Here is a 23,685-nt window from a genome sequence, read left to right on the forward strand (position 1 = left end):
GCTTAATAATTACTAATAAACAGCCAATATCCTAGTAATATGCATGCTAATAAGCAACTAGTTAAAAGACCCTAAAATAAAGTGTTACCATTTGTTTTTCTAATTCAATTTCCCTCTCCCTACGCTTTTTACGAAAATATGAAAAACGTCCCAACTGAGTTAGCTTCTTTCTCGCCAATGCCATCACTCTCCTTTTAGACGCAGTTTGGGTGCTGTAATCTGGGAAGAAAAGCAGCAAAAATCCCATATAAAGGGTTTGTCCTGCAGCTAGGGCTCCATTCAGGATCGTATTCCGATTTTGATAATGTGACAACTGGAAGATGAATGTACAAGGGCAAGGTTTAGAGTGCTCACCGACATATGACATGTACGCGAAGGTTGAGGATCCAAATGCAGTAGTTTATTGGGGCAATCCAGAATCATAATCCATAAAACAGGCAATAGGTCAAAACCACAGATAATAACACAAGTCCAGGAGACAGGCAAACAGGCAACAGGCAAACAGGATCAAAACCAAGGAACAGGAAACTAATTGAGCACTCACAAATGCAGTACTGACACATACAAGACTTCGCAAAGAATGACTGAGAAAACCAGGCTATATAGGAAGAAGTAATGAGCTAATGAGCAACAGCTGTAAACAATCATGGATGATTAGACCGGGAAGAGAGTTTTGGGTAATGAAGTCCTTAATAGAGTATCAGTAGTCTGGGGGTGGAGTGCCTTCTGGTGGAGCTGGAGACTGTAACAATATATATGGTGAGCTCTTTCAATCTCCATTACCTTGCCAGCAAGAGAAGGAATCCATTGGGGAGATTGTTCTGTATAAACCTTCTACACCATCTTTAAGCCTCACTAGACTGATATTAAAATGGTGGCTTTTGTCTTTGATTCTCACCAATTTCTCTGGAAGGGAGTCCACTGCCAACTTAACCTCCATGGTAGGTTATTTTGCATTACAGAGAGCTGTCTGCATGTTGTTGAAGTTATTTCTTATCAGCTGAACATTCTTCTTCTAGCACTCCTAGAAGTCTATACGCAAACAGGACAAATTATTCCATAAACAGTTCCCTAACGAAGCTAAGATGCATCTTTAGCTCATCAGCTACAATGGTGCGAAGTTCCCTCTCAAGGGCACAATTAGGATCTTTAACTCGCTTTTTGTCCGGGAAGCCCACGTTAATTGACTGTTGCCATCTCCACTTGTTACACTGTCAGCAGAAATACAAATTACAGGTTTTACTGAGAACAGATGGATTAAGGATACTGAGTCAGGGAGCAACAGAACAGACCGCCATTGCTGTCACTGGGTCACATGATCTCCTGATACCGTGCTTCTCACTGTCAGGGAGACTCGATAGATTGAGCCACAGCGGGGACACTCATGTCAAGGGCAACCATGTCATTAACTTCAAGACCCACAAGACTGAGTTGAGTTGATCTCCCCCAGCAGTGTTTCATGAGCTTCGCACATACGGGGAAGACAGGGAGAAGCTGCTGATGGAACTTTGTAGGGGTGTCCATTCAATATTGAGATGAGCTGCCACTCACTAACAATATTTCAGGAGGACGGACTGGGCTAAAGCAGCCGGGTCTGCTTCAAATCAGAAATTCACGTACACATTATGACCTCTACCAAAGGCCCTTTTCAAGGAAAGTCTGTTCACTCTGCGGCCATATTTGCAACGCCTCTGGGCAGCTGTTTCAGGCATCCAAGACTAAGTCCTATCTATTTGAATCGGGGAATCCTGAAATCTCAAAAACTGCTTGGCGAACTCACAATTAAATAACATATTTCAATTCAGCAACAAAATCTGACATGAACTGTCCCATAAATGCTGTTTCTTACGCTCAAATAGTGTTAAAAAAGCGTATTTTTCAAGCTAGAAGAGCCAATGTGCATGTGCAGTCCTAAGCGCGAGTCTCGGCTTTCTATGGGAACCGAAGCTTCGAACAGCCGATTGGCTCTTTTACTTAGAAGGCGGGACGTATTCCGCCATATTGTGCGTTGCAGTTTCTCCCATTCATTACTAATATGAGTGAACCGTCTTGCTACATCTAAAGTCTTTGCCTCTACTAAGATTCCAAATACAGACAACTAATTTTCTTGTACAATCTAAGAAACTGTGTGCACACTTTGCGGGTGTGTTGTGAGTGATTTAACATATAGCCATGTTCATTTTAGTGAATGAAATTAATGACTTGCAGTGTAGTAAATGAGTCAAATCAATTTAGTGTTCGCTCCGAAGTGTTTCTGATTCACTAAAATGACCTGACTCATAAGTCTGACTCACAAGTCAGCACTGGCCATCTACATATTTTACAAAGTAGTTTTAGTAGCAGTGCTGCTGAATAGTAAAAAAGACAGTAAAAAAAATAATAATAAAAAAATATTAAAAACAATGTCAGTAGCAGTGTTCCATCCACATCATTGGAAGAATGAAAGTACATGTTCTGTCTAACAGCATGCTGTCACAGGTCCTCTGAAATTCTTCTTAGATAAGTGAACACTTTATTTCATTATTTCAAATCTCAAAACATTGTTGTGTTGTCTGCATTTTTTCAATGATGAAAGCATACATGTTAAAAACAATGTTTGATGTGTAGAATGAAGTTGTGTACATTATGCAAAGAGTAAAAAAAAAAAAAAAAACCTGGAAGTAAAGACACTGAAAATAGATAACATTCTCGTAACATTCTTATGAATGTTATTGTGGTTTCAGAGTAACACATTTCCTATAGGGAGTGTTTACTCGCCTTCCTTTTAAAAGCTCCCATCTCTTATAAGGATGTGTCTTTTTACCCTAGGACACTTTGCGCATTGGCATACATCCCAGTGCTGAGAGCTTTCATTTGGAGGTGAAATCAACTAAAACACTTTACAAAATAAAGTGGTATATATCATGAATGCATCTGTCCTTGAAATACTCTCAAATGTTCAGCTCACTTTCTAATCACAGCTGTAAAGACGCATGTTGTGGTCTGGTCTCAAAACATCTATTACATTATCATGAAATGTAACTTTGAGCTCTGCTCGAGGTACGGTAGTAACTGGGGGTGTGCAGCAGAGCCAGTATCTCTATCTGTAACAATCTGTATTTGGATAAATCCGGAAATGGATGGGCTTTAACCGGAAGTTTATGAAATTACATGATAGCTTGTTTTAAATGTAATTAATTTCCGTTCATCGTTTTTCATTTAACAAATATGCCTTGTATAACTCAAAAAATAGTTATTTTTTATTATAATTATAAAATTTCTATTGTCTAATTAAAACAATAATACTTAATGTAACCCCTCCTGTTCGAACCGCCTACTCTAAGCGGGACTCGAACCCGCTTCCGCAATCTACATAAGGTTTGTCCAAGAAGTTGCTAGATTTGTCGCTAGGCTTTTGAAAAAAGTATCAAAAAGGACGGGGAAGTCGCTAAATCTAGCGACAAAATTGCTAAATTGGCAGCGCTGATGCAGAACAGGGAACTAATTGAAACTGGGGGCTTAAATGCACAGAGCAAACATAGGGAGAAACCAACTAGACACACATGAAAAGAGTACTCTAATCAATCAGTAATCTAGGAGACAAACAGGCAGGGAACAGAGGAGAACAGAACCAATCAACAAACTAACAGCAAACAGAAACACAGAACACAATGAAAACTAAATCAAAACAGAACATACACGTGACAGCCACATCTAAAATTAAATATGAAATTTCAAATGAAAAAGGCATTGTCATTTTCTACAGTAGCCTATTCATGTGTGTGAAGTGCTAGGAAAAACAACTGTAGTGTGATGAGGTGTGAACAGGATGAAATTTACAGTACAGTGGATGGGAAACCGTCTTGTATGGCTCCCGCATCATATTATGTAAACTGACAAAGAACCGCACAGATTTAGATGTCATGACAATCAATCAATAAATGCACACACCTTTTCCTCTGCTTCTGACGTTGGTGGCACTGCACCACTGCGGAGTGAACACACTGAATAATGAGAAAAAAACATGGAGAAGCCTGCCGCCGTTTTCATATTAGTTTTAAAGGGGATTGAGGCTATCACAAATGTATGTACAGATTACGGAGTTAAACCCCTGTTTTGAACTTTAAGTGTGAATGAGATTTGATAGCAATGGCAGAAGGGGAGATTTTCAGTGATGACTTATGTTTCTTTTTCTAACACAAAGGTATTATGTGACTTCAGAAATCATCATTCTTCAGAAGTTTTCAGAAGTTATATGGACTGCTTTTACAGTGTTTGAGCTTGACAAATTACAAACTTGATTTGAATTTCAATGTATAGAAAAACAGTTTGTTTTTTTTTTTGGTTACATAAAAATTATTTCAAACAAGCTTTGAATTAAACGAGAAGTAAATGATAACTATTCTTTTAAACACATTGGTTCTCAGCAAGTGAGTCCTGATCCAAAAATATGACACAGACCTATTAGGGACATAGCAGGGGAACAAATTATATAACGTAACCATATTTAGGGCATATTTTCTGCACTTGTAAGACAGGAAAAAATTAAATTAAATTAACTTTTAAAAAGGAGAAAAGAACGCTTCTCATATATAACCATAAACAAAACTACACACTGTAAAAGAAAATACAACCCAGACAACATTAAATATGGATTCACTGAGAACAAGGATGAACTTGTGTGCCAAAAACGATCTGCATCATTGTGTGCATTGAATCTTCGGCTGCTGAGAGAATGATACAGTCTAAATTAGAGACATTTTAGATTCAGACAACAAAGACAAGCCTGAAATTATCAAAATAGTGTTGTTTTTTTATGGTATTATTGGTAGCACTTTATTTTACAGTCCTGTTTCGCATGTATATACAGTATACTTGTTGTAGTAATTACAATAACTGGGCAATAACTAGGTACTAGTCCTGAACCTACCCCTAAACCTAACCTTAACTCATGTAGTTACCTTATAATACTCAGTACTTTCTTGCTAAGTACACTGTAAGTACTTTGAAAGTGCATTTACTGTAAAATAAAGTGCAACCGTAATATTAATAAATTACCAAAAAATGCCATTAATTGCAATGTATCACATTCATACTTCTTGCTAATTTAATGAATTATTTCTTTCCTAATTTACTGCTAATTCAATTATTATGTATATTAATACATTTCAGTGTTTCATTCCATGCACATTTTTGTTCACTTTTGTTTGATTACTCCACATTTTCTGTAATCTGGACCACAACAGGTGATGCTTGCATTGATCTAACACTTATCCATTTCTGTTCTTAGGTGTCACAACTGTCCTGACCATGACCACACTGAGTATAAGTGCCCGCAACTCACTTCCCAAGGTGGCCTATGCAACAGCCATGGACTGGTTTATGGCAGTGTGCTATGCTTTTGTCTTCTCTGCTCTCATTGAGTTTGCCACCGTCAACTACTTCACAAAGCGCAGCTGGGCCTGGGATGGCCAGAAGGAGGCCCAGGAGATGCGGGTAAGATAGACCATTTAATACACTGGATTAGGATGTCACAATGAAAGTACAGTATGTCCTGTACACTTGAGTGCTTATATTCTTTAAAACCATGTCACGGAGTTAATGGGTGCACTATCATTTGAAAAAAATAATCTGAAAGAAGTTGTATACTTTTAGAGTGTCGCTCAGTGTAATCAATCACTGTTTTATTTTCCACTGTCGACATTTTACAGAGTTCCTCCCCACAATAAGCAATAAATATTCAGCATATAAATCCTAAACTAATGTAGGCTTTCTTGTTAGCAAGCTTGTCACTATTGTAATTTTTCATCGAGGTTGTTCCCGTTCAATAAGTTTGATGCTGCCAACCTTCCTTTTTTTTCCCCCCACCGCTTTTGCTTGCTCTTGATTATTGCCACCCTCTGTCCTGGCCCTGATAACCTCTGAAAAATGAAGTGCTTAGAGCTAATGAATGTGAATTGCTGCAGAGAAAGCTCAGCGAGGTGCCGTATTGCTCACAGTATGAGGAGATATTGTACCTGCGAATCACTAATATAAATTCCTGTTTCGTCCTCTTGTTGTAACCCATGCTTAATCTGTCGAGAAACACTTTACTTCTTCATTAACTGTTCAATAGAATAGAAATGTTGTGTTTCTACAGAAAGCGTCGAAAGCAGCTGCAGTCTCTCACGAGAGTACAATGCAAAACTGATAGCATGTATAGGCTTGGACAATAGAAGTTAAAGCCAGCTGCTAAAAATGTAGTATTGAAGAAATAAAGTGACAATTTATGTATAATATGAATACATTTATGTATAATTATGGATACAATTTTTTCGAATATAATTTAGTTAAATAAATCTTCATTTAACCCATTCCTTTATGGAAGTTTGGGGGAATATCTCAGTTTATGACTAGGGGTGCTCCTATTGATCGGTTACCGATTGCTATCGGCCGATAATTGCTTCTAAAGGCTCAATCGGCAATCATTCAATTTGCCGATCTGAGAAACCGATCTCATGCTGACGATGCAAAAAGACACGCGCCTTCCATGAGAGGTATGGCATTACTTGCATCTCAATCTCTGTCGGTGCGGGTAAAAAAAAAATTATTATAATTAAAATGCTGAAGGTGAGGTACACTTCATACATCTTTATTAAATAACTTTTTACAAATCAGTAATTTGAAAACTTTTTTCATTTAGAAATGTGTCACAACTGCCTTTTGTCTGTGTACAAAATGCATTAAAGTGTAATTGTAAATGTAATTTCTATTGTATAATTAAGTTCCCTTTCAAGGGAACTCGCGTTGCGTCGAGAATGACGCTGTGGGAACGCTCTGCGTGATTGCATCGTGAAGCACCTGTGAAATCAGTCCAATGGCGTGACGGAAGGTGGGTGATGTCATGACCAGGAAGCTATAAAGCGCACCCAGACCAAACAATGTCAGCTTCTGCGCCTTCAGTAAGCGCTCTGTGTGAATTTGTCTCTGTCTATTTATTGTTGTTTGTCCACAAGCATATATTTATCTAGACAGGAGTATATGGTGAGCAAACAGCGGCTTGAATCGTGTGTTCCTCCCTGCTCTCGCTACACTACGAGTGGGGATACACATGATTTATGTGTTGTTTTCTGGGAGTGGAGCATGCACGTCAGCTTTCATTGGGGCTGACAGTGTTCATTCATAAAAATGTCCCAAAGTGTAAAGAAAAGCATGCACTATCAGGAGTTTTTTAGCTCCGCTCCTGTTGGCTTTATTCTCGAGGGAATAAAAGTCTAATGCAAGGCCTGGATCTCGCGTTTGCCGAGGCAGCGCGCAGATTACTGGTCTGCAATAAGAATAATGCTCGGATCTCGCGTTTGCCGAGGCAGCGCATGGATTACGGTCTGCAGTAAAGATCAATGGCTCGGATCTCGCGTTTGCCGAAGCAGCGTGTAGATTACGTGCCTGTAATTTATATATATATATATATATATATATGGGAACTGAGCAGATGGGAGTTTCCCTTTCTCTCTTGTCCCTTTGATCGCTTGCAAACTATTACGAGCTATAATTCTTTTTGTATCTAATATATTCAGCCTGTCATTCAGCCATGTTTTTGTTGTCTGTTTCCTGGCTGCATTTAATTTGAGAATTAAAATAAATATTGTCTGCTTTGAAAAGTGTATGTCTGTATGAAAATACTGTATCCAGCCTCTCATCCTGACCGTTTTTACTTGTCTGATTGATAAGGCTGCATTTAATTTTTTAGGAATTAAATGGTAAATACTTTTCAGAAGTTAGATGTCTGTATTAATACACTATATTCAGCCTTTCATCCAGACCGTTTTTACTTGTCTGGTTGATATTTGGCTGCATTTAATTTTAAGGAATTAAATGACAATTACTTATCTGATTTTGGAATTAGATGTCTGTTTTATTCACTATATTCTGCCTTTAGTCCAGACCATGTTTACTTGTCTAGTTGATTTGGCTGCATTTAATTCTAGGAATTGAATGGTGAATTCCCAGGGGGAAATCATACGGTGCCCATCTCCCTTTTACACTATTAGCTGAAGTCTCTTCTGGGTAAGACGAATCTGAGGACCGTCATTATCGTGAAGAAGGCATTGGCGAATAGGTTCTGACATCAGTGATGTCAGACCTCTGAGGGCATCCCCTCTGGGGGGAAATGGATTACACCTCATTTCACGGTGCCCATCTCCCTTCAGTGCTTTCAGGGGGCAATTCTGCCAACCCCGCCACCTCGGTGCTTTGGGGCGCAGAGGTCCCCAGCGAGTTCTAGTTCGGTTGTTCCCTGCCGGTCTCCCGTTTCAGGGCACCGAATTGGCTACTCAAGTTATGCCAGAGCCCAGTCTCGAGAGGCTGGTTCTCTTAGTACGAAGTCTTTTCAGGGTAAGATGGATCTGAGGACCGTCATTATCTCCAAAAAGGCTGCGCGAGGGCAGTCCCCTCTGGGGGAAAGTGGTCGACACCTCATTACACGGTGCTCATTTCCTTTCGGTGCCCTCAGGTGGTTAACACCTCACTATACGGTGCCCATTTCCCTTCAGTGCCATCAGGGGGCCATTCTGCCACCCCCTGCCACCTTGTGTGCTTCGGGGTGCAGCGGTCTCCAGCAAGTTCTAGTTTTGGTTGTTCCCTGCCGGTCACCCGCTTCAGGGCACCGTACTAGCTACTCGAGTTATGCCAGAGGCCAGTCTTGAGGGGCTGGTTCTCTTTGTATAAGTCTCCTGGTGGTAAAATGGATCCGAGGACCATCATTATCTCCAAGAAGGCTGTGGGAGGGCAGTCCCCTCCATGGGTAAGTGGTTAACACCTCATTACACTGTGTCCATTTTCCCCTCGGTGCCCTCAGGGGGCCATTCTGCCAAGCCTGCCACCTCGCGTGCTTCAGGGCGCAGCGGTCTCCAGTGAGTACATATCTCAGCATCCGCCCAGAAACGTAGCGGCACTGGGATGCTCGCTCCCTCTGCAGAGGGTCTCAGAGCAATCAATTTGGCTGTTCCCTGCCGGTTCGCCGCTTCAGGGCACCAAATTGGTCGCTTGAGTAATAACAGAGACCAGTCTCGAGAGGCTGGTTCTCTTGGCCTCAGGGGGAAAGTGGTTAACACCTCACTATATGGTGCCCATTTCCCTTACGGGGCCATCAGTTCTGCCAACTCTGCCACCTTGTGTGCTTCGGGGTGCAGCGGTCTCCAGCAAGTTCTAGTTTCGGTTGTTCCCTGCCGGTCATCCGCTTCAGGGCACTGAACTGGCTACTCAGAAACTCCAGAGGCCGAGAGATTGGTTCACTTAGTAGATTTTGACAGCATGGAAGACTGCCAATATATCTTAATGGGTCCTGCACTTGAGGGTTCCTGTCCTCAGTGGTAGGCCCTGAGCAGGCTCTGGTTATGGAACAGGAGATAAAACTCTGCTGGGGAAGAGGATCATTAAAATGTGTTCCTCCTCCAAACAGAGTCTGGGTTTTTCAGTCTGTATTTTATCGTTCCAAAAAAGGATGGGGGGTTGAGTCCAGTTTTGATCTGTGCACTGAGGCGAATCGGGACATAATCAGATCCGACGACTGGTTTGTCACGATAGATCTTTTCGATACATACTCCCATATTCCATCCTTCTTCAACTCAGGAAGTTCCTCAGGTTGCTTTTGGGGACAAAGCATACCAGTACTAGGTTCTTCCTTTCGGCCTAGTCTTGTCACCCCGTGTTTCTGGCTCAACATGTGAGCAGATGGCGGATCGGCATCGAGATGTCATCCTTGCCCACATGAAAGTATGGGGTGTTAATGCTGAGCGCAACGAAAAGTGTACTTTCTCCATTTTTTAGAGGACCACTTTTTCAGGCGTGGTGTGGGATTAGATGACAATGAAGGCATGTCTTTCTCCTGCTCGTATCGGTTCGATCCACACAGCCGTGAGCAAGATAACTAGGCCAGTCACTCACTGTCAAACAGTTGCAAGACTGTTTGGTCTGATGGCAGCTGCGTCCAATGGGATACCTTTTGGCCTGCTGTACATAAGACCTTTGCAGTAGTGGCTCAAGACCAAGGGGTTTTCCTTTAGGGGCAAACCATTCCGCGTGATCAAGTTTACGCGCAGGTGCTTCGTACTTTGGTTATGTGCAGGAGGTCTCGGTTCTTGTCCCAGGGTCCTGTTCTGGGAGCTCCATGTCGTCGTGTAACGCTTACGCCAGATGCTTCCCTCACGGGCTGGGGAGCGATCATGGTTGGTCACTCAGAGTCTGTGGACAGGTTATCATTTCTCCTGGCACCTGCCTGGTGATGATGACTCAGGCTCTACATCCCTGGGCACCAGATTTAGGGAGTAGACATCCTGTCGAGACAGGGGCTGAGGCCCGAGGAATGGAGACTCCACCCCGAGGTGGTGGTGCTCATATGGAGGTGCAGACGTGGCTGAGGCTGTGTCTGTACACGGTTTCCCTGATCGTTCTACTTCCGGGAGTTCTGGAGAGCAGAGTTCTGGAAGTATGGGTTTGGCCTCTGAGGAGGCCCAACTCATAGACTCAGGTCTCTCAACTGAGGTTGTTAGACCATGCTAACTCCAGAGCTCCCTGCACAAGGAAACTGGCGGAAATCATCAGCAGGATACAGTTACTGCCCGGCTGGTACGGTGCTGGAATTTCTGCAGAATCGATTCTCTGCAGGGTTATCCCCCTCCACTCTAAGGGTTTACATGGCGGCCTAGCTGCTTACCACGCATCTTTGGGTGGTGTCTTTGGGGAGAAACCCATTGGTGTTTCCTTTGTGGTGCGTCGGATCAGGAGTATGGCTACTCTGAAAGCCTTTTTATAGGGGTATCCCTACAAGAGGTCCGTGATGCAGCGGGCTGGTCCTTTCCACACATATTCGTCAGGTTTTACAACCTAGATTTGGGCTTCACCCCTGGGTCCCAGTTGCTTTGTCTTAGTTGTGCTCGCCTGATTTCACAGCGTCATTCTCGACGCAACGCAAGTTCCCTTGAAAGGGAACGTCTAGGTTACCACTGTAACCTTAGTTCCCTGAAGAGGGAACGAGACGTTGCGTCACCCTGCCATACTTCCGGCATGCCTGTGATCGACTTGCTTCGGCCTATCAGAAGCTGACATTGTTTGGTCTGGGTGCGCTTTATAGCTTCCTGGTCATGACGTCACCCACCTTCTGTCACGCCATTGGACTGATTTCATAGGTGCTTCGCGACACAATCACGCAGAGCGTTCCCACAGCATCATTCTTAATGCAACGTCTTGTTCCCTCTTCAGGGAACTAAGGTTACAGTCGTAACCGAGACGACTTCTTTATATAAATAACTTTTGATTGGCAAACCAGCATTGTAACCTGGGATCTGTTCTTTGTACGCCGCTAACTCAGTTAGCTGGATTTGACTGATGATGATTTGGCATTATCTTGGATTGTTCAGTTCTTTGATATGGAAGCCCTGGACCGCATGGTGGAAAAAAAGAAAAAGAAAACTTATGGTGGGGAGGCAAAAGAAGAAAAGAAAACGTATCTCGTTATTTCGACATAAGTCGTTTTTTCGAGATAAGTCGTTATTTTGACATAATGTAATTATTTCGATATAGTATCTCGTTATTTCGAAATAAGTTGTTATTTCGACATAAGTTATTTCGACATAAGTCATTATTTTGAGATATTAAGTCGTTATTCCGACATACTGTAATAACTCGTTATTTCAACATAATAACTCGTCATTATATATCAAGTTTAATTAAAGACGCACACAATTCAACGCCTTCAGTGACTTAAACTCATTATGTCGAAATAACGAGATATTATGTCGAAATAATATTATGACTTAATATCTCGATATAACGAGTTATGTCGAAATAACGAGTTATGTTGAAATAACGAGATAAGTTTTCTTTTTTTTCCCCCCTCACCATAAGTTTACATTGTGATAACAATGAGAACTGAAATGTGCCCTCAAACGATGTTTCAATGAACAGAAACCTTGTTAAAAACTTAATTTCAGCCTGTGATGTCCTTTGAACGACCACTGTGTTTGTACTAGAGTCAGGTGTTGCATAACTACAGCACCTCTTACCAACATAGCAGGGCTTAACCCTAACTTTAATCTCATAACTTGTGTTTTTTTTTTTTTTTTTTTTCAGTGGCCAATGAGAGCAGGGTGGCTGATGGCCAACATACAGTGTAAAAGTGGTAACCTGCAATTGTTACACTAAAGAGACATTTTTACCTGATTTTTAACCCATACAAATTAGATTTGTTTGCATAAATGAATTAATTTGGGTTGATTCAGTGATGCTGTTTTCTTTTTATTTGAATAAAACCAGTTATTTTAGATTTTACCATTTTAGGTTAACATTTTTCAGTGTAATACAAAGTTCTGTCATGAAACTCTAGATGGTGCATGATAGGTCCTTAACTCAGTCTGCTTGCAATCACATCATCTCTATAGGGCACAGCTGATTGGTTCCTTCTGTATCAGTAGCCAATGAGTTTGCTGCTCAACCAATACTGGTCAGCATTTTCTGTAGCAGTTGCAGCATGCTTTCAGAAATCCTCTGAAATTAATCATCTAAGATAAGTGAATGGTCTTTCTTATGCTATTTCAGTATGCATTATTGCGTGATCTACCTTATTAATTCCTTAAGAAGTAACCATACATATGTTAACAGTCCTGTTTTAATGCTTAGAGTGAATTACTGAGCATATGCAAATATGCAATATTGTATTTATGCAGCAGCAGCAAGCAGACAATATAGTTGCTGTAAGGATATAGTGACAAAGCATTTTTGCAATTTATTTATTTTTGACAAAGCATTAGCAATTTATGCTAATGTTGGATACTTTTGCCATAAGCAAATAGTAGTTTAAAGGTAAGTAGATCATTCATTGCTGTCTCATGAAGAATAATAATTATAGCTTTCCACTTATAGTGCATGTCACGGCAGTTTTCCAGGCATCCTCAAACGAAAGCAAGAGCACTTTCAGTTGATACTGTATAATATCATATTGGCAAAACAGATATGACAAACGCTCCAATGCGTATTTGTGTTTGTGCTCTGGAGAACGTCAAATGTTTCTATTTGCAATGTGTTTTTTCGGTGTTGAGCAGCGTGGCCAGTCACAGACATTTCTGTTGATCCTTGAATGCAATGGCCATCAGAGGTAATATTTAATTTAATATTAGTCAGAATCTCACTGCTTAAAACGCCGGCGTATTTGCATTAACAGACAGGTGTGGACATGGTGTAAGTGGGAGATTCATTGTGCAGTGTGGACAGCTCATTGATTGTAGCAGAGCTTTGTGAGAATGCAGTGGGCTGAGATGAGTGACAGCTTTCAGTGATTGTGTAGAGAGCGGTTTTTGAGCACTCTCAAGGCTATATGTAGTCCATTGATTAAAAGTTGTTCATGTTTCTAAGAGAACCGACAGTTGGTTGCACATCGCAGGGTTTTTATGGTACGAACAGGAAGTGAATAGTGAAGAGGTGCAGTCAATATTCAGGAGATGGCTTCTCTTCTCTCTGGTGGTTGGATGAATGAGTGTCTTGTTGGGATGTTACACGGGCACTTCCCGGGCCCATTCTTTGTACATGGACATCCGTATAGTAGCTATATGCAGTCCTTTGGTGTCTCCCTGTGGTCTTGTTTGGTATGGCAGGTTGACTTGTACTTATTTGTTTAAATGGGTCCTTGATTATGATTTCACTTTTTTAACTTTAGTTAGTGTGTAATGTTGCTGTTTGAGCATAAACAACATCTGCAAAGTTACAACACTCAAAGTTCAATGCAAAGTGAGATATTTTCTTTTACAGAACTTTAAGGACTACAACAATGAGCTTCTTCATGGGTTGGTGACATAACAAAACCTAAAATTTACATAAACCCTGCCCCCGGGAACATGTAACAAAGGGGGTGAGGCCATGTTGGGCTGCTTTAGAGAAGAGGAAGAGTTGTTGTAGTAGAGTGTTGTTACCATGCCGTCATTTTACGTTGGACTGCTTCACAAACGAGGGTCAATTCAACGCTGGATTTGCACAACAGATCAACATGACGGCACATGCTAGTCGATGAGTTGAATCAACTCCACAGCAACTACATAAATTTATCCACTAACCATTCAGAAACATCCAGTTTCATTCTAAAAGTTGTAACTTCTTCCTGAGTCTCTCCATCAGTGTCCGACTCCGGTTTGAACAATGTAAGGCTGAACACCGTTACTGACAATCGTCATGGTTGATTCGGAGAGGAGGGGGGAGGGCTTGGAGTAAAAAAAGGTTGGGAACCGCTGAGTTAGAGAGTTTTGTGCATATTCCGCCCAAGAGAGGAAGTCATTTTTTGTTGGTCATAGCTGCAGTAGGATCTCAGATAGCATCCAATTTCTTGTCTTTCTACTTGACCATTTGCTTGAGGGTGATAACCAGATGTAAAACTAACATTGATGTTTAGTTGTTTGTAAAAAATCTCGCCATACTCTGGAAGTGAACTAGTGTCCACGTTCCAAAACAATGTCCTCTGATAGTCCATAGATTCTGAAAACTTGATTGAACAGGGAATTAGTGGTTTAGATGACTGTAGGAAGTCCTTTGATGGGGATAAGACAGTATTGTAGATAATTAGCTCAAAGGGAAATATGAATAATTTATAACTGACTTTAGTTAATTATACATTTTTGGATCAATTTTGAAAATTAACTTGATGTAGCAGACATTACGCGTACATGGGTACAATGGAAAGTGAATGAATGAAACCGAAACAGAAACAGGTGAATGAAGCTATGGAAATATAAGAGTCAGTCACCTGAAAAACCATCAGCACCTTGGTAACAAGGGATCTACAGCTTATACTAAACCTCTGTTTCATTTGATTAAATATACGATACTTGCATTGTATTAGCCTTAGCATCTGCACTGACTCCTGGGCAAGTGGCATTGCAGTCAGAATGGATGTCTCCACTCTTTTCCACATAAACAACTGAGGTTTGTTGCAGAAACTTCTGCAGAGTCACACCTCTCGAGTTTGGCTCTACCAATGTAAAGGTGTAATGTCAAACGGGAAAATTTGCTTCGCAGCTTCCTCGCTGCAGCTTATTTGCATAAATAGTGTGGGCTCGCAGAGTTGTGTGCCATTAAACTCTGTTTAGTGTATCAAGAGTCCCACTGAAGTTTTAAAGATGTGATATAGCCTTTTTTCCAAAAACGTTTTTTCCAAAAAATCCTCAAATGTGTGGTGTTATTATGATTATTTTGCTTCTTCCAATCGAGTCAGAGCCTCCCCGATCCCAAATCTTGATCGGGCTGCCTCCGACAGGATACCCGCAATAGCCAGTGAGAGTGAGCAAGCTTCACCAACCAGATGTTGCATGCTTTTATAGCTGAAACATGGCAGCCACAAACATGTCATGAAAGTGGAGTATTGAGAAAGAATTTCGACTTGTACAACTATGGCAAAAGTATGAGTGGCTTTATAATGTGCCGTGCAAGAACTATCACAACAGGGCTGACAAGGAAAAGGCATAAGCCCAAATTGATGCAGAGTTGGATGAAATAAGTGAGTGGGCTAATGCTAACAAAGTAGCAGCAAATTTTAGCATGTTAAAAGTGTGACAGTGAGAAATGAACGTAAACGGTTCTGGCCGTGAAGACTAGGACCACTTTGTTACGGATCCTGTACTCTAAACTCCTGAAACTGAAACCAAGCAGGAGTGGGGACACTGCACTGACATCGAAGTGGAGGTGGCTCTTAACATCCCTGGACTTCCTAAAAAACATGTCACCCAGCATTCCACCGAAACCAACGTGAGAGTTGCTATTAACAGTTTGATTTTTTTTTTTTTTTTTTTTTAGTATGGGCACTCCTATAAAGATTAATGCATGTAATAAATATGTTGTTTTTGCATTGTCACTGTCCTGCATTGATTGAACTTTTAAGTATTTGTATTGTTACAGCTTGATCATTCTGTGAATGATGCAATGGCAGGACACAACACTGTTGGCATTGTTACTGTCAGAGATATCTGATGAACCTGCAGGAAACCTGTTATCCACCATATCTGAATCACATAGCAGAGAATTTGGATTGTTTCTCTCCTCCTCACAACCCTGCAAAGAAGCGCAAAGAAAAACAAACTGTTGATCCCCTTGAAATGCATAAGCTGGATTTATTACAGGAAATGTCGGTTGCAATCAAGAGGCCAGCTGCTGACTGTGATGGCACATTCGGGAACCAAGTAGCAGAGGAACTGAGGTTGATTGAAAACCCTGTGATCAAGACAAGGCTAAAGAGAAAGATTATGAACAATAAATGAGGCCCAGGAGTGTGACCTGCCACTTTCCACACCAGCTGCATACCTCCCCCTCCTCCACCTGTTCAAGTTCCTCCCACAAACACACCTTTACAGTCACTACCACACCTGCACTCGCCTTTACAGTCACTACTTTTTGAAATCACCAAAACAAACATGCCCTTGTCCCAAAAGGATTTCTCCCCTATTTTGATAGCTCCACCCCACACAAAATGAATGTCTTTATCATAGCTGAAGCAAACGACAATAAGATTGCAAATGAACAAACAAGCGAAGATGACATCCGAGCATATTCAAGCAAAAGCCATCATATCTTAGTTCTGTGAAACAAAGCAAAACCAACGTTACTCACCTATCGAGAGGAAATAAAGCAACCTCGGTGTCCGATTTCAGGCCTTGCTGCTCCTTGAGTTCTCTCCAACGCTGGAAAGCTGCTCCGATATTAACGCGGGTCCTACCTCTTGCCTGATCCTAACCCTTGACTTTTTCACCGACATTTTCCTCTTTTGTTTTTTAAGAACTTTTGACTAGGTGAGATTAGTGCAGTGAACAGCGCTAAATATTACATGCAGTATTATATACGAATGTATATGTATTTGTTGATGCATCAGGAGGTAATGGTAGCACTGCATTTACAGGTGGTGTTGTAGCCACATCTGTGCATCTAGTTAAAGGTTTAGTTCACCCAAAAATAATGTCATTTATTACTCACCCTCATGTCGTTCCACACCCGTAAGGCCTTCATTCATCTTCGGAACACAAATTAAGATATTTTTGATTAAATCCGATGGCTCAGTGAGGCCTGCATTCACAGCAATGACATTTCCTCTCTCAAGATCCATAAAGGTACTAAAAACATATTTAAAACAGTTCATGTGAGTTCAGTAGTTCTACCTTAATATTATAAAGTGACAGGAATACTTTTTGTGCGCCAAAAAAACAAAATAATGACTTTTCAACAATATAGTGATGAGCCGATTTCAAAACACTGCTTCGAAGCTTTACGAATCGAATCAGTGACTCGGAGATGAATGAAGGTCTTACAATTGTGGAACGACATAAGGATGAGTAATTAATGACATAATTTTCATTTTTGGGTGAACTAACCCTTTAATGTGTGTGCTATGAGAGGAGCGCTTGTGAGTGTTGTGCCATCCTCTTTATTTTGATCTTTACTACCTTGTCAGACTTGAGCATTATTGTAGTGCAGAAGACTCTCCATTGATTGGCAAGAGAGTAGTTGAACACCCGTTGGTCATGATCCATTTGGCAGAAAGAGGTCACAACAGAGAGGGTATGCTTCGTCTCCCAAATCATAAAGAGGGCTTCAGAGGCTGAGCCAGGCAGCGGTTTTGCGGAGGGAATGTTGAGGAGGCCCTGGTCAAGTGCTCTCTTAAAATCCGTCTGTGCAAAGATTCCAGCATCAGGGGTCTTGCCCTGCGCGCCCACACTGACATACCTAAATTGGTATGCTGCATCAACAACATCCATCATCTGCACAGCGAACCGACACTTGAAGTTGCGGAAAGTGCTTCCGCTGTGTGCTACTGGCTGTGTGTTGATGTGTTGATGTGCCAAAAATCGCAGGGTTATGGCAAGTCTCTTCTGGGTAGTAATGGCGAGCCATATTCTTGTGTCTTTCTTTGTAATTAGCAGTGCTATTTTTGTGAGCAGAACTTCAGATTCCACTGCAGTCATTCTTAGCAGATCCCTGAATCCCATTGTGTCCCCTACGGTGTCTCAACGGAACTGGAAGTTGAACTCTAACATCATGTAATGTCTGCATGCATTAACGTCTTTTTCTCCTTTTGTGTTTTTCCACCATCCTCTATATTTGTTTTTCTTCTGAAGTCATGTTTGATCACGCGAGTTTCTGTGAGATCTCATGACTGTGGAATTGCCACAGTGAAATCGTTACTACAGTCGGCAGGTGTGTGGTCTCTTTTTATTTTTAGATGAGCTATCCCTTTAAATAAAAGTTTTGTTGTTGTTGTTTTTTTTAAATATAAATCGCTTTTAACTTTCATTTTTAAATTTGTGATCATGCGTACTCTGTGTATAGGGAACGCCGGTACTGACCACACATTTGACAGATATTTGTCAATGATGCTCAGGATCTGTTGCGCTCCAAGTCCTCCGACATCGTCCTGTCAGTCATCTCTACTTATTATCTTCACGTGATAAGTGAAATCTGATGTACTGTAATGTAACCAATTACCACAGCAAGCCTAACCACGTCCCTTAGGGCTCTGTAGAATGCGTTATTCATTTTTCGTGCCTTTCCAAATTCAGATTTAGGCTTCGGGCACATCCCTAACATGACGTCACCTTTGCCGCAAATTAGCTTGGAAAATGGAAAAGATTACATTCAGCAGTTGGAAATATTGCTGTTACATGATGTTTCATTAACAAAGTTCGGGAGGAGCACATGCCAATAATCTATCCAATCAACTTGTCATCAGCAAATACCACGTCTATCCTATAAGCATGAGAGGAAGCATATATATATATATATATATATATATATATATATACACAGTCGATATATACACACAGTTGACAGTTTTCAGCATTCCTTCACCACCCTGACTCCTCACTCTTGGCTTGTTCCTACCACAGCCAGGAATCTGGGGGGAGTACTCTGGATTTATGCCAAATACCGGACCCGGTGCACTCTCCTCGGACAGCACGCCAAATACACTTACCATTTACTCTCTCTGACATATTTGTAAGTGTGAACTTGTGAATTTGATTTTGTTGGGAGAAAACATGACAAGAACACTGTTGTCAAATGTAAGTTTTGACTCTGGCATTATGGCTTGCTCATCCACATCCCTTTGATCCCAAATACATTATACCCATCTATTATCAAAAGTCTTTCTAGAAAAGAAAAAAAAAACATTTTCTTATAACCTTACATGAATTATTTAAGAAAAACACATATAATGAAATATAATTGTACCAGAGTAACAGGTGAATTACAGCTATAGTTAGTATTGGTAGAGATTGGTAAGTTACTGTAAACCACCATTGAGTGTTTGTAACTTCTGATTGTGATCTAATGTGGATTTTGGCCATATGATGAGGCAGAAATATGTTATTTGTAGCATTTTAGAATAAGCTAATTGCTACACCTGCTTAGCATTTCTCATGTAAACATCATTTTATCTTATAAAAATACCCCAAATCACAAAGAAATCACAAACAAATCATATGCTGTCGTAATCATTGTTTATTAGCTTCATGTTTCATGTGTAGAAATGTTTCTGTAGGTTAGTATGTATGGAACAGAGCATGGAAGTGTAGTGGAACTTTGTCATCGGAAGAGACAGGGCGGGTTATGAAGATGTAATATGAGTGACGTGCAGAAAATGATCTTCCTCTGGGTAATAACAGCGATCACAGAAGTGAAAACACAGGTAACAGCGCTGGAAGCCACTAATATGCTCACCGGATTGCATAAAATTAATAGAAATTTGAACTAAATGTGTAAATAACATTCACAGAGAGGCGCACATGAACGAAAAGTCATAAATTTGAGGAGAAAATACACAATTACCAATTTTGTGGTGTGTAATGGAAAAGTAATATAACGAGTAGTGTAACAAATTACTGTTGCCAGTGAGTAATAAGTACAGCAATAATATTACTTTTGAAAGGAGTAACGAGTAATGAGTAATACATTATTTTGGTAACACTTTAGTATAGGGAACATGTATTCACTATTAACTACGACTTTTCCCTCAATAAACTCCTAATTTACTGCTTATTAATAGTTAGTAAGGTAGTTGTTAAGTTTAGGTATTGGGTAGGATTAAGAATGTAGAATAAGGTCATGCAGAATAAGGCATTAATATGTGCTTAATAAGTACTAATAAACAGCTAATATTCTAGTAATATGCATGCTAATAAGCAACTAGTTAAAATACTCTAAAATAAAGTGTTACCATTATTTTTTGCAACTCAATCACTTGCATTTATCAATCTTTTACATTGCATGGCATTCATTTGGCAATTGTTAGTTACTCTTCTCTATCCTTTTGTTAGTGAAATTCATTTTATTACACTTGTTTCTTCCTTGTGTTGATAATACAGTATAAGACGCTCTACAAGTTGATGTAGCTGACACGAATCCTTCAGATGGGTCAGATAACAAACTCCTTCCAGTAGTTTGTACATAACTGGTTATGTACAAACAGGCGTCACTGCTCTAATGGCAGGCAGGCCCCTGGCTTCTTGTGCCAGTGCCAAAAGAACAGCTATGGGCAGCTTTGAGACAGTTTAAAATTGCTGGACCTTTGAGATGAATGGCTATTTATAGTGAGAAAGAGAATGATCGAAAGCAGAAGAAAGCACTCAGATGAAAGATAAATTGAAAACCGGCTCACTGGGGTCTATGCCTAAAGAGAAAGCTGAAAACTGATTTGTTATAGTTAAAAGAAAGAAAAGAAAGAAAAGAAAAGAGCAGCACAAGCAACAGAAAAACAGATGAGACAATCAGGAAGAAAGAGAATACGTTTTAAGGAAACGAAAAGAGACTGATTAAAGGAACGAGAAATCGGTTGGTATTGAACATTGGCCTCATGATGAGAAATTGAACTGTTGAGATCTCGTCTCATTGGCTTTACCGAAGGGGTTGGCGGGGTCACATGGACGCCGCTGAAAAAGTGGTGTGATGGCAAGAGCGTGAGTGGTGCCTAAGTACAGACATTATCTAGCAGAACTCGCTCTACAGGCCAGCACTGGATACTACCTATTGTATTCATTCTTTACTGTAATTCCACAGCAGATCGAGTTGGACACTGACCTCTGCGCTCTCTGAGGTTCACTTGTCTTTGGAGCATGGAATGACATTACAGATTGAGGTTGATGTGATTTACCTTAGTGAGAAGAAGGTCCTGCTCCGGCCATTTGCTATTTTGAAGTTTCGCCACCACTGTTGAGAGTGGCTCTCAGCTTTGGTGATAGAGATAGTAGTAACATCTGATTACACAATATGGCTGCTGTAGCAAGCTGAATATGTTATGAACTAGAAAAGTGTTTGCACAAAAAATGGGCACACAATTTTGTAGACTAACATTAAAAGAAGGACATATCTAAAGACTAGAATATCATAGGACTCCTTTCATATATAGATAGTGTTGAGATGTGATAGATAGTGTTGAGATGGAGATAGTAATATTCCAATGTGAAATTATATGAAAATAAAAGAAAAAAGTTGGGCTTATGAAACAATTTATTTAAATTACAATCACAACATATATGTGTATGCTATATGTGCTGCACATATATAGACACCAGACCGATGCTGATTTCTGCAACAATAATCTTTGCTTGTCTCATGATTAAAAGACATTTAATATTCCTTAAAGTGGAAATGAAGCAGTCAGTCAAGTTAACATTATAAAGATGTTTTTGATTGTATTCTCCTCTAAACCACTAGAAGGCACAAAAACTTTGCTAAACATCCCCGTTTCACTATGCATGCGGAAATTTGGTGCATTCTTGGTGCAATCGTGGGCAGTAATGCAAAGTTGATTCTGTGCTAGTTTGATCTAATACTAATGTTTTCTTTTTAAATGTTATAGATTTATGTAGCGAATGAAAATCAATAAAATTACAGAATATATTTTGAGACAAAGATCTTCATTTTTGTTCAAGGTAATAAAATCAACAGTCTTTCAATAACTGTATGGTAAAAAGCTCCCCTGCTGTTGGGGCCAAAGGCACAAAAAAATGATATAATAACAAATAGCCAGCTGACTTTTCCATTTGTTGACATGCCATAGTTAGATTCACGTGATTGATATGATTTAATAAGTTGGGCATCCACCTTAGAGATAATGATCATTTATAATGAAACCATCATATTTAAATATTTTATATTATTGATATCATAGTATTATATTTATTGTTACTACTGTACAGTTATTATGGGATATTAAATTATGTAAATATTATGCAAAACATGTTACTTTAGCAAAAGTATTTGTTTCAATATTGGGTGCTTTTTACCCCATGCTGGTGAGTCTTTTACCCCAAATGTGGAGTAAAAGGCCACACTCGCCACCTAATTTATATGATTTTTAAACAAAACAAACTACTTTTATGATTTATTTTGCCCTAAAATGTGTTGATCCATCAATGTTTAATAAATTAATTTATATTTTGTTGTATTACAATCATACACTATGGGACTAGTGAAAAGCACATTTTCCTTAAAGGGTTAGTTCACCCAAAAATGAAATTTCTGTCATTAATTACTCATCCTCGTGTCATTCCACACCTGAAAGACCTTTGTTCATCTTCAGAACAAAAATTAAGATATTATTAATGAAATCCGATATATATATATATATATATATATATATATATATATATATATATATATATGACTCCTCCATAGACAGCAGACCTTTATCCCATTTGTACTGTGTGGGTTTTGAATTCACATGCGGGTGAGTAAATGATGGCAGAATTATTATTTCATTTCTTGAACTTGAATGGTTGAGGGGTGGGAATATAAATTCATTGTGATTTGGAAATTCTAGATTTGCATTAGAAATTCTAATATGGCTGTTGCAGCTATTCTAGTTCTTAACCTATTTTCAGCATACATTTGTACAAGCATTGTATGTGTGCGCGGGGGAACTAAGTGGAACAATCATGCAGTGAAGACAGCAGTTACCTTGATGAGGGATTTGAAACATGTTTAATTCATTCTGGCTGACAGATAGGATGTAACACAAAAGCCTATAAAGAGAAAACACTATATTTTTGAAGCAGCTTTGAAGAAGTCTGCAAATGTTAGCATACCTTCAAGCATGCTCCTGGACACAAACACACACACTGTCTCACATACAACATGGTTTCTGTGCAAGATGTGTAATACAAGTATTGTGTAACAACCAAATGATTCTCCTCAAAAAAAAAAAAAAAAAAAAAAATCTCATGATTCATTTACAGTTTTTTAGTTTTTTTTTTAATCCTTTCTCATGCTTTAATTTGAAAATCAAAATAAAATGTTCCAGTGGTCCTAATCAGTGCAGAGCCCGGGAAGTCACCTGTAGACAGTTATTTAATAATACACAATAATACAATATACAAAACGATTCGTTAACAGAACGGGAGCTTTGTTCTCTTCTTGTGGCAGTATAGACTACAGATTTCTAAAATGAAGGGTGGACCACAAATCCGTGAGTACAGTTTGCCAAACTGTCGGAACAGATTGCGAAAGCGTGCGCATGGATTATGAATTTGTGGGTACGGATTGAAAAATCGAAGGTACAGTTTACAAATCTGAGAGCACAGATTGAAAATTCATGGGTACAGTTTATTAATCTGTGGGCACGATTTGTTAAACCAAGGGAACAATTGAACAATCTATGAGTACGGTTTATTAAAGGGGTGGTTGATTATGATTTCAGTTTTTTAACTT

At 39.8% G+C, this 23,685-nt stretch overlaps 1 protein-coding gene and 1 long non-coding RNA gene across 2 annotated transcripts in view; both read left to right on the forward strand.

Moving 5' to 3' along the window:
• Positions 1 to 23,685, forward strand: part of LOC127504122 (uncharacterized) — a 1,137,365-nt gene that overhangs the window by 845,892 nt on the left and 267,788 nt on the right. The window lies entirely within an intron of this gene.
• Positions 1 to 23,685, forward strand: part of gabra3 (gamma-aminobutyric acid type A receptor subunit alpha3) — a 222,200-nt gene that overhangs the window by 188,915 nt on the left and 9,600 nt on the right. The window contains exon 9 of the mRNA XM_051878531.1: positions 5,270 to 5,475. Within this exon, the coding sequence (XP_051734491.1) occupies positions 5,270 to 5,475 (206 nt within the window). The remainder of the gene's footprint in view (positions 1 to 5,269; positions 5,476 to 23,685) is intronic.

The sequence above is a fragment of the Ctenopharyngodon idella genome, chromosome 21 (genome assembly GCF_019924925.1).
Source record: "Ctenopharyngodon idella isolate HZGC_01 chromosome 21, HZGC01, whole genome shotgun sequence".
NCBI classification, from domain to species: Eukaryota; Metazoa; Chordata; class Actinopteri; order Cypriniformes; family Xenocyprididae; genus Ctenopharyngodon; species Ctenopharyngodon idella.